The sequence below is a fragment of the Pseudoliparis swirei genome, chromosome 21, assembly GCF_029220125.1.
Source record: "Pseudoliparis swirei isolate HS2019 ecotype Mariana Trench chromosome 21, NWPU_hadal_v1, whole genome shotgun sequence".
Taxonomy (NCBI): Eukaryota; Metazoa; Chordata; class Actinopteri; order Perciformes; family Liparidae; genus Pseudoliparis; species Pseudoliparis swirei.
The window spans coordinates 1,975,524-1,988,023 of NC_079408.1; the positions used below are offsets into that span (position 1 = coordinate 1,975,524).

At 47.8% G+C, this 12,500-nt stretch overlaps 2 protein-coding genes across 2 annotated transcripts in view; both read right to left on the reverse strand.

The window, feature by feature from the left end:
• The window catches only part of LOC130212109 (atrial natriuretic peptide receptor 2-like), a 23,819-nt gene extending 21,064 nt beyond the window's left edge, over positions 1 to 2,755 (reverse strand). The window contains exons 1-2 of the mRNA XM_056443244.1: positions 2,720 to 2,755; positions 1,220 to 1,322 (exon numbers count right to left, since the gene is read on the reverse strand). Coding sequence (XP_056299219.1) covers positions 1,220 to 1,322; positions 2,720 to 2,755 — 139 coding nt within the window. The remainder of the gene's footprint in view (positions 1 to 1,219; positions 1,323 to 2,719) is intronic.
• A 2,465-nt stretch (positions 2,756 to 5,220) lies between these two features.
• LOC130212198 (serrate RNA effector molecule homolog) overlaps positions 5,221 to 12,500 on the reverse strand; it is a 19,115-nt gene continuing 11,835 nt past the window's right edge. Inside the window, exons 11-21 of the mRNA XM_056443351.1 lie at positions 10,484 to 10,545; positions 10,208 to 10,286; positions 9,305 to 9,469; positions 9,075 to 9,230; positions 8,810 to 8,963; positions 6,543 to 6,655; positions 6,393 to 6,473; positions 6,060 to 6,210; positions 5,884 to 5,985; positions 5,650 to 5,767; positions 5,221 to 5,578 (exon numbers count right to left, since the gene is read on the reverse strand). Coding sequence (XP_056299326.1) covers positions 5,503 to 5,578; positions 5,650 to 5,767; positions 5,884 to 5,985; positions 6,060 to 6,210; positions 6,393 to 6,473; positions 6,543 to 6,655; positions 8,810 to 8,963; positions 9,075 to 9,230; positions 9,305 to 9,469; positions 10,208 to 10,286; positions 10,484 to 10,545 — 1,257 coding nt within the window. The 3' untranslated portion in view covers positions 5,221 to 5,502. The remainder of the gene's footprint in view (positions 5,579 to 5,649; positions 5,768 to 5,883; positions 5,986 to 6,059; positions 6,211 to 6,392; positions 6,474 to 6,542; positions 6,656 to 8,809; positions 8,964 to 9,074; positions 9,231 to 9,304; positions 9,470 to 10,207; positions 10,287 to 10,483; positions 10,546 to 12,500) is intronic.

Below are 12,500 nucleotides of genomic sequence, written 5' to 3' on the forward strand. Positions count from 1 at the left end.
GAGACAGACAGGTAGAGACAGACAGGTAGAGACAGACAGGAGAGAGACAGGTAGAGACAGACAGGTAGAGACAGACAGGTAGAGAGAGACAGACAGGTAGAGAGAGGAGAGACAGGTAGAGAGAGGAGAGACAGACAGGAGGGACAGGCAGGTAGAGAGAGACAGGAGAGACAGACAGGTAGAGACAGACAGGTAGAGAGAGACAGGTAGAGAGAGACGGGAGAGACAGACAGGTAGAGAGACAGGTAGAGACAGACAGGTAGAGACAGACAGGTAGAGAGAGACAGGTAGAGACAGACAGGTAGAGAGAGACAGGTAGAGACAGACAGGTAGAGACAGACAGGTAGAGACAGACAGGTAGAGACAGACAGGTAGAGACAGACAGGTAGAGAGACAGGTAGAGACAGACAGGTAGAGACAGACAGGTAGAGAGAGACATGTAGAGAGAGACAGGTAGAGATAGACAGGTAGAGACAGACAGGTAGAGAGAGACAGGTAGAGAGAGACAGGTAGAGAGAGACAGGTAGAGAGAGACAGGTAGAGACAGACAGGTAGAGACAGACAGGTAGAGATAGACAGGTAGAGACAGACAGGTAGAGATAGACAGGTAGAGACAGACAGGTAGAGACAGACAGGTAGAGAGAGACAGGTAGAGAGAGACAGGTAGAGACAGATAGGTAGAGACAGACAGGTAGAGACAGACAGGTAGAGACAGACAGGTAGAGAGAGATGGGTAGAGACAGACAGGTAGAGAGACAGGTAGAGATAGACAGGTAGAGACAGACAGGTAGAGACAGACGGGTAGAGATAGACAGGTAGAGAGACAGGTAGAGATAGACAGGTAGAGACAGACAGGTAGAGACAGACAGGTAGAGACAGACAGGTAGAGACAGACAGGTAGAGAGAGACGGGTAGAGACAGACGGATAGAGATAGACAGGTAGAGACAGACAGGTAGAGACAGACAGGTAGAGACAGACAGGTAGAGACAGACAGGTAGAGATAGACAGGTAGAGACAGACAGGTAGAGAGAGACAGGTAGAGATAGACAGGTAGAGAGAGACAGGTAGAGACAGACAGGTAGAGAGTCATAATATTATTAATTTAATAGTTAACAGGAGGAGGAGGAGAGGAGGAAGAGGAGGAGGAGAAGAGGAAGAGGAGGAGGAGAGGAGGAAGAGAGGAGGAGGAAGAGAAGGAGGAGGAGGAGCGGTCCTCACCTCCACAGTCCATCATGTTGTTCTCGTTGGGTTGGTCTAGAGGCCAACAGTCAAACTCACTGTTATCCAGGTCATGCCAGCAGAACACACTGCACACACACACCTGGACACACACACATACACACACACATACACACACAGAGACACACACACAGAGACACACACACACAGAGACACACACACACAGAGACACACACAGAGACACACACACACACAGAGAGACACACACATAAAGAGAGAGACACACACACACACACACAGACTCACACACAGAAAGAGAGACACACACACAGAGACACACACAAACAAAGACACACACACACAGAGACACACACACACACACACAGAGAGACACACACAGAAAGAGAGAGACACACACACACACACACACACAGAGACTCACACACAGAAAGAGAGAGACACACACAGAGACACACACAAACAAAGACACACACACAGAGACACACACACACACACACAGAGACACACACACAAACAGAGACACACACACACACACACAGAGACACACACACACACACACACAGAGACACACACACAGAAAGAGAGAGACACACACAGAGACACACACACACAGAGACACACACAGACAGAGACACACACACACACACAGAGACACACACACACACACACACACAGAGACACACACACAGAGAGACACACAGAGACACACACACAGAGACACACACAGACAGAGACACACACACACAGAGACACACACACAGACAGAGACACACACACACACAGAGACACACACACACACAGAAAGAGAGAGACACACACAGAGACACACACACACAGAGACACACACAGACAGAGACACACACACACACACAGAGACACACACACACACAGAAAGAGAGAGACACACACAGAGACACACACACACACACACACAGAGACACACACACACAGGGCTGATATAAATATATAAGATCATTTGTCTAAACACATTAAAATACGAAATAAAACACAATTCTAATAATTCTTTTTAAAGTATTTAAAGAAAATAAAAACATGAAATATTTAATATATATCACATAATATTATTTAATATATATCACATAATATTATTGTATATATATCACATTATATTATTTTATATATATCACATAATATTATTGTATATATATCACATAATATTATTTAATATATATCACATAATATTATTTAATATACTGTATATCATACAATAATATATATATATATATATAATATTATTATATATATATATATATATAATATTTAATATATATCATATATTATTATTTAATGAAGAAAACAAACATTTTATTAAAATAACGACAAACACTGGAAAGTATTTAAATAAAACACTCGATGGTTAATCCTTCAAAGTAAAAGCCTCAGAATCACATGTTTTAAAAGAGGAAACAATATTAAAATATTATTTTATATAATTATCTATCTTTAAATTGATTGTTAATGAGTTTAAATCAGAAAACAATGATTTTAGAATCTTACCCAAAGCAGAACACCAAGCGGCTGCTTCTTCTTCATGTCTCACTGCTGTAAGACAGACAGACAGGCAGACAGACAGACAGGCAGACAGAGAGGCAGACAGGCAGACAGGCGGACAGACAGACAGACAGGCAGACAGACAGACAGAGAGGCAGACGGGCAAGTGTGTAGTCTGCCGTCTCAGAGTGGTTGGGTCCAGACTGAGAGACGAGGAAGAGAGAGACAGGTGTGTACTGCCCTCTAGTGGTTAGACTGTGTTACTACACCTCTGAAGAAGAAGACGGTGAGGCTCCCGGGTAGAACTTAGTCCTGATAGAGGACTCATCTCTGTACTGGTCTTGTTAGACCTTAGTCCTGATAGAGGACTCATCTCTGTACTGGTCTTGTTAGACCTTAGTCCTGATAGAGGACTCATCTCTGTACTGGTCCTGTTAGACCTTAGTCCTGATAGAGGACTCATCTCTGTACTGGTCTAGTTAGACCTTAGTGCTGATAGAGGACTCATCTCTGTACTGGTCTTGTTAGACCTTAGTCCTGATAGAGGACTCATCTCTGTACTGGTCCTGTTAGACCTTAGTCCTGATAGAGGACTCCTCTCTGTACTGGTCTTGTTAGACCTTAGTGCTGATAGAGGACTCATCTCTGTCCTGGTCTTGTTAGACCTTAGTCCTGATAGAGGACTCATCTCTGTACTGGTCTTGTTAGACCTTAGTGCTGATAGAGGACTCATCTCTGTCCTGGTCTTGTTAGACCTTAGTCCTGATAGAGGACTCATCTCTGTACTGGTCTTGTTAGACCTTAGTCCTGATAGAGGACTCATCTCTGTACTGGTCCTGTTAGACCTTAGTCCTGATAGAGGACTCATCTCTGTACTGGTCTTGTTATACCTTAGTCCTGATAGAGGACTCATCTCTGTACTGGTCCTGTTAGACCTTAGTCCTGATAGAGGACTCCTCTCTGTACTGGTCTTGTTAGACCTTAGTGCTGATAGAGGACTCATCTCTGTCCTGGTCTTGTTAGACCTTAGTCCTGATAGAGGACTCATCTCTGTACTGGTCTTGTTAGACCTTAGTGCTGATAGAGGACTCATCTCTGTCCTGGTCTTGTTAGACCTTAGTCCTGATAGAGGACTCATCTCTGTACTGGTCTTGTTAGACCTTAGTCCTGATAGAGGACTCATCTCTGTACTGGTCTTGTTAGACCTTAGTCCTGATAGAGGACTCATCTCTGTACTGGTCCTGTTAGACCTTAGTCCTGATAGAGGACTCATCTCTGTACTGGTCTAGTTAGACCTTAGTCCTGATAGAGGACTCATCTCTGTACTGGTCTAGTTAGACCTTAGTCCTGATAGAGGACTCCTCTCTGTACTGGTCTTGTTAGACCTTAGTGCTGATAGAGGACTCATCTCTGTACTGGTCTTGTTAGACCTTAGTGCTGATAGAGGACTCATCTCTGTACTGGTCTAGTTAGACCTTAGTCCTGATAGAGGACTCATCTCTGTACTGGTCTTGTTAGACCTTAGTCCTGATAGAGGACTCATCTCTGTCCTGGTCTTGTTAGACCTTAGTCCTGATAGAGGACTCATCTCTGTACTGGTCTTGTTAGACCTTAGTAGCCTTGATGACCACCGTTAGTCACGGAGTTCCACAAGGTTCTGTGCTGGGACCTCTTTCATTGACCTTATTCATGCTTCCTTTGGGCAAAATGATCAGAAACACTGCATAAACTTTCATTGTTCTGCAGATGAGACTCAATTATATCTCTGGTCCACCAGAGGAGACCAACCATCATCATCATCATCATCATATCTCTGGTCCACCAAAGGAGACCAACCATCATCATCATCATATCTCTGGTCCACCAGAGGAGACCAACCATCACCATCATCATCATCATCATCATCATATCTCTGGTCCACCAGAGGAGACCAACCATCATCATCATCATCATCATATCTCTGGTCCACCAGAGGAGACCAACCATCATCATCATCATCATCATCATCATATCTCTGGTCCACCAGAGACCAACCAGCTCTCTGGACTTCAAGATGTCTTCAAGACATAAAACATGTGGAGCTGAAACTTCTTGAAGTTAAACTGACAAACTAAAGTTATTGACTGAGCAGCTCAGAGGTCAGGGGTCAGGTGAAGTGGTTTCCGTAGACTACATCGCCCTGGCACCAACACCCTGTAGTGGACCTCTGTTCTCCTGGATCAGGACTCGACCTTTAACTCCACATGAAGAACTTCTCAAGGACTCTTTCATTCATCTCCTGACATTTAAACATCTGGTCTCAAGAAGATGAAGAAAAACTGGTTCACACGTTTGTTACTTCTAGATTACTGCAACCCCTTATAGTCAGGGCGCCCCCTGGTGGTCAGGAGAGAGAATGCAGCTTTAACACGTGAAGCATAGACTTCTATACAACCAGAGGAGTCGCCCCCTAGTGGTCAGGAGAGGGAGGTAGACTCATGTTGTGACCATGAACACACCACGCATCATCAGTTTTCTGTATCTTTATTGGAAAGTGTCAGATCATGAATAATAACGTTGGTCCTGCACACACACACACACACACACACACACACACACACACACACACACACACACACACACACACACACACACACACACACACACACACACACACACACACACACACACACACACACACACACACACACACACACACACACACACACACACACAGCCTCGGTGAAAGGCATCATGAGAAATGTAGGAATAGCAATAAAATAAAGGATAAAAAAAAACATCCAGTTCCACTAAAAGAAGTCAAGGTCGTCCGGAGCGTCCAGGTCTCGGTACTCGATGATGGGCCGGGGGTCTCCTCGCACGCCCCTAGATACACACACGTTACACACACTCAATACGCCATCCATGTGTTGGTGTGAACCATGGTCTGTGTTTACCTGTTGTTGTTGTTTCGTTGTTTCCCTGGAAACCCTCCTCCTCCTTGATGACCTCTGAAGTTGTCATAGTTACCACGGCCTGCCCCAAACTGGTTGGGGGGGAAGGGGGGTCCTCCACCTGTCAATCACAAGGACACACACCACGTTATACATGTGGTTTAACCGTGTGTGTGTGTATATATGTATGCGTGTGTGAACATATATGCGTGTGTGTGTGTAAATGTGTGTGTGTACCAGGGAAGCCGGGCATGGGGGGTCTGACTCCAGGAGGATATCCCAGAAGGCTTTGCTGCTGTGGCGACTGACCAGGAAACCCTGTCATCCCAGGGGGCGTGGCTAAAAGAGACCAAACTTTATTGAACCATTCAAAGCCAACGACATGAAGCCTTGTGAAGAACATGACGTGTCACCCTGTGCCGGCGGGGGGAGGGGCTTGTTCTCAGGGAGGGCGGGTCTCTTGGCGTCCAGCAGGAAGTTGTTGAAGAACACCACTTCCTGTCTGACGGCCGACACCTTGTCCCCGTGTTTGTTCAGGATGTGTTTACGGACAAACTCTGGAGCCTGGAGGACAGAGACGTTACCACGGTGACCACACAGACGTTACCACGGTGACCACACAGACGTTACCACGGTGACCACACAGACGTTACCACGGTGACCACACAGACGTTACCACGGTGACCACACAGAGACAGAAAAACACACACACTAACACACACACACTCTAACACTCTCTCTCTCACCTTGAACTTCTTCCCGCTCAGAGGACAGAGCCATTTGTCTTTACTGAGCTCCTGAGTGTTGGATGACAAGAACTTCTCCACCTGGACACACACACACAGGTAAGCAGACAGGTGAACACAGACAGACAGGTGAGCAGACAGACAGGTTACCTCCTGCTCCGGCTCCTTCCTCCCGAGTCGTGCAGCGTCGTCTTCACTCAGAGTCTCAGAAGGAGAAAGAAGAGGAGCCAGACGCTCCTCACACATCCTCTGGTGCTCCCCCACTGTCCAATCAGAGAGCACACATCACCCACTGTCCAATCAGAGAGCACACATCCCCCACTGTCCAATCAGAGAGCACACATCACCCACTGTCTAATCAGAGCACACATCCCCCACTGTCCAATCAGAGAGCACACATCACCCACTGTCTAATCAGAGAGCACACATCCCCCACTGTCCAATCAGAGAGCACACATCACCCACTGTCCAATCAGAGAGCACACATCCCCCACTGTCCAATCAGAGAGCACACATCACCCACTGTCTAATCAGAGAGCACACATCCCCCACTGTCCAATCAGAGAGCACACATCCCCCACTGTCCAATCCAAGAGCACACTTCCCCCACTCTCCTATCAGAGAGCACACATCACCCACTGTCTAATCAGAGAGCACACATCGCCCACTGCCCAATCAGAGAGCACACATCACCCACTGTCCAATCAGAGAGCACATCACCCACTGTCCAATCAGAGAGCACATCACCCACTGTCCAATCAGAGCACACATCACCCACTGTCCAATCAGAGCACACATCCCCCACTGTCCAATCAGTGAGCACACATCCCCCACTGTCCAATCAGAGAGCACACATCACCCACTGTCTAATCAGAGAGCACACATCCCCCACTGTCCAATCAGAGAGCACACATCACCCACTGTCCAATCAGAGAGCACACATCCCCCACTGTCCAATCAGAGAGCACACATCACCCACTGTCTAATCAGAGAGCACACATCCCCCACTGTCCAATCAGAGAGCACACATCCCCCACTGTCCAATCAGAGAGCACACATCCCCCACTGTCCAATCAGAGAGCACACATCACCCACTGTCTAATCAGAGAGCACACATCACCCACTGTCCAATCAGAGAGCACACATCACCCACTGTCCAATCAGAGAGCACACATCACCCACTGTCCAATCAGAGAGCACACATCACCCACTGTCCAATCAGAGAGCACATCACCCACTGTCCAATCAGAGAGCACACATCCCACTGTCCAATCAGAGAGCACACATCCCCACTGTCCAATCAGAGAGCACACATCACCCACTGTCCAATCAGAGAGCACACATCCCCCACTGTCCAATCAGAGAGCACACATCCCCCACTGTCCAATCAGAGAGCACACATCACCCACTGTCCAATCAGAGAGCACACATCCCCCACTGTCAGTCAGAGAGCACATCCCCACTGTCCAATCAGAGCACACATCCCCACTGTCCAATCAGAGAGCACACATCCCCACTGTCCAGTCAGAGAGCACACATCACCCACTGTCCAATCAGAGAGCACACATCCCCACTGTCCAGTCAGAGAGCACACATCACCCACTGTCCAATCAGAGGCACACATCACCCACTGTCCAATCAGAGAGCACATCCCCACTGTCCAATCAGAGAGCACACATCCCCACTGTCCAATCAGAGAGCACATCACCCACTGTCCAATCAGAGAGCACATCCCCCACTGTCCAATCAGAGAGCACACATCCCCCACTGTCCAATCAGAGAGCACACATCACCCACTGTCCAATCAGAGAGCACACATCCCCCACTGTCCAATCAGAGAGCACATCCCCACTGTCCAATCAGAGAGCACATCCCCACTGTCCAATCAGAGAGCACACATCCCCCACTGTCCAATCAGAGAGCACACATCACCCACTGTCCAATCAGAGAGCACACATCCCCCACTGTCCAATCAGAGAGCACACATCACCCACTGTCCAATCAGAGAGCACACATCCCCCACTGTCCAATCAGAGCACACATCACCCACTGTCCAATCAGAGCACACATCACCCACTGTCCAATCAGAGAGCACACATCACCCACTGTCCAATCAGAGAGCACACATCCCCCACTGTCCAATCAGAGAGCACACATCCCCCACTGTCCAATCAGAGAGCACACATCACCCACTGTCCAATCAGAGAGCACACATCACCCACTGTCCAATCAGAGAGCACACATCCCCCACTGTCCAATCAGAGAGCACACATCACCCACTGTCCAATCAGAGCAGACAGTGACATCACATTTATCTTTAAAACCCAGAAGAGAAACAGGTTGTATTTAATAAGTCTGTGTGTGTGATCTGTAGTGTTTTAGTGGTTGTGTGTGTGTGTGTGTGTGTGTGTGTGTACCTTCAGCTGCAGTGATCCTGGCTACAGGTAGGGGGCCTCGTACGTGGATGAGTCCACAGCGATGAGGCATCTCGTCCTCCGCTGGATATTCACAGAAGTTATAATAATCTACTGAGTGAACCAGCCGCAGGTAGAGCAGCAGCCTGTCCAGCACCTGCACACGCACACGCACACGCACACACACACGCACACACACACACGTACGTTAGCGGCTGTTAGCATGGCGCTAGCGGCTTCAGGAGCCAACAGTCACAGGTCCTCCCACCTTCAGCAGCTTGTCGTCGGTCTCCACGGCGACCTCGGAGGAGTCTTTGGCGTCGTCGACTCCGCCCCCTGACGTCCCCATTAGCTCCTCCTCTTCAGCGCTCACCTCCTCGATGAGGTAATCTGTGATGTTCTTCAGGACGGGGTTGGTCTCCATCTGGAACAGGATGACATCATCAGTCCCGTCTGCTTCATGACATCATCAGCCCCCCTCTGGTCCAGGTGACTCACCTGTCCGGCCCACAGCGCCCCCTTCTGGTCCAGGCCGTGCACCAGCCGGGCTGACAGCCGGATGTCGTTCCTCACCACGGGCCGGTGGTGCGTCAGGCCGTTCACGCTGCGCACGCGGCGGCACAGATCCCTGTTCACCACCGGGGACAGCTCGCAGTCCCTGAGCTGAGAGGACACGAGTACATCAAGTACTGCACCAGGTACTACACCAGGCACTACACCAGGTACTACACCAGGTACTACACCAGGCACTACACCAGGCACTACACCAGGCACTACACCAGGTACTACACCAGGCACTACACCAGGCACTACACCAGGCACTACACCAGGTACTACACCAGGCACTACACCAGGCACTACACCAGGCACTACACCAGGCACTACACCAGGCACTACACCAGGCACTACACCAGGCACTACACCAGGCACTACACCAGGCACTACACCAGGCACTACACCAGGTAGTACACCAGGTACTACACCAGGCACTACACCAGGCACTACACCAGGCACTACACCAGGCACTACACCAGGCACTACACCAGGCACTACACCAGGCACTACACCAGGCACTACACCAGGCACTACACCAGGCACTACACCAGGCACTACACCAGGCACTACACCAGGCACTACACCAGGCACTACACCAGGCACTACACCAGGCACTACACCAGGCACTACACCAGGCACTACACCAGGCACTACACCAGGCACTACACCAGGCACTACACCAGGCACTACACCAGGTACTACACCAGGCACTACACCAGGCACTACACCAGGTACTACACCAGGCACTACACCAGGCACTACACCAGGTACTACACCAGGCACTACACCAGGCACTACACCAGGCACTACACCAGGTACTACATCAAGAGTACTGTGAGTGTGTACCCTGATGTTCTGAAGGTTCCAGCACGTCTCCTTGATGTTCACACTGCGGTCAAAGGTCACCCAGCACCTCCTGAAGAACCTACACACACACACACACACACACACACACACACACACACACACACACACACACACACACACACACACACACACACACACACACACACACACACACACACACACACACACACACACACACACACACACACACACACACACAGAGTGAGATACTCCAGCAGCTGGGGGCGGAGCCTCATGATCCATCAGGAGTCTCACCTCCTCTCTGGCTGAGGGTCCGACAGCGCCACCCGCAGGAAGCCAGGGTACCTGCGGCACAACTACGCACACACACACACACACACACACACTCAGGAGCTGTGTAGTGTGAATGAGTGTGTGCGTGTGTGTATGTGTATATATATATGTGTATGTGTGTATGCATATGTGTATGTGTATATGTGTGTGTAAAATTACAGGGTGACGGGTGGAGATGTCCCCCTGTTCTAATAGGAGGGAACCACTGGAGTTGATAAGCGTGTCTTCTTGTCTGACATGGAACTGTGAGGCGAATGGACCGAGCGACCAGCTGCTGATCACTCAACAGCCCGACCTGCACGGACAGACGGAACCGAACACATTCTGACCCAGGACAACCCTGTATATGTGTGTATATATGTGTGTGTATGTATGTGTGTATATGTATGTGTGTGTATATATATGTGTGTATATATGTGTGTGTGTGTATTAGGGCTGTGAAACGATTACAATTTTTAATCGGGTTAATCACAGGTTTTTGTGGATTAATCATGATTAATCACATATTACCGATATTCTCGGTATATTTTGTGAGAACATAGAGATTTATGACAAAAGACGGATATATACATTTATACATTCTTCTATACAATGGTGCTGCAACTCAGCAGTTATTTAGCAGTTTTCTTCCATATGGAACATTAATACATCTTCATCCTAAACAGAATGTTTAACCCTCCTGTTACCTTTCGGGTCAATTTGACCCCATTCAATGTTTAATGTCGGTGTTCTTTGGGGTCAATTTGACCCCAGGCTGTTTTTCACTGTGTCAAACATATCAGAAATATCAACTTTTTTATTTATTTAAAGGGCTATTTAGGTAGTCAACAAACAATCATAAAGTACCTCACACTTAAACTTGGGAAGCAATATTAATTCTAATAATTTTCTGGAGGTTTTAATTGCTGGGGTCAAATTGACCCCGAGGGTAAAATATGTGAGTAAATGTAAAGGTAACAGGAGGTTAAACAGAACATGTTTCTCTTGTTTGTCAAGCATTAACTCCACCATGATACAATCTAAAGGCCTCTAGTCTTCCTCTAGCAGCTGCTGAGGCAAACTGGCTGTGTGGGTTTTCTTCATGAACTGGGCCGTGATGAAAGGGACGGCGGGGACACCGCTGCAAAGCTGAAACCTCACCGGCCCGGACAGGTGGACAGATTGACAAGTGACTGTTTTTTGCTCGGTCCCGATGCGCGCGCACGGAGCTCTGTGGCGCGCGGGACGGAGATCGATAAGTGTTAACGCAACGCGAAGAGACAGAAATGACATGCTGCTGTGGAGATACGATCAACAACAGACGTTTAGTTTAATAAAAGAACAAAGACGTGCTCTAGAGAACATGTCAGGGGGCGGGCCAATCTCTTTAATGTCATGCGATCTACCGACACTACGCCGCGATCGACTGGCAGGTCGCGATCGACGTGTTGAGACCCTGATCTACAGGAAGTAAAAGTCGTAACAAGGTTTCCGTAGATGAACCTGCGGAAGGATCATTACCGATGAACAGACCGTCTGCATGAGAGCGGACAGAGTTCAGATTTAAGTGGTGTATTGGAAGCTCATTTTGCAAGTGACTTTTTTTTCGTCCCAACGACCAACAACAGACGGATTGGAAGCTCATTCTGCGCATGCGTTAAATGCGGTAAAAAAAAAAAACTAGTTAAACCTGTAATTGGATTAACGCGTTATTTTTCACAGCACTAGTATATATGTGTGTGTATATATATGTGTGTATATGTATGTGTGTGTATATATGTGTGTGTATATATATGTGTGTATATGTATGTGTGTGTATATATATGTGTGTATATATGCGTGTGTATATATGCGTGTGTATATATGTGTGTGTATATATATGTGTGTATATATGCGTGTGTATATATATGTGTGTATATATGCGTGTGTATATATGCGTGTGTATATATGTGTGTGTATATATGTGTGTGTATATATGTGTGTATATATGTGTGTATAT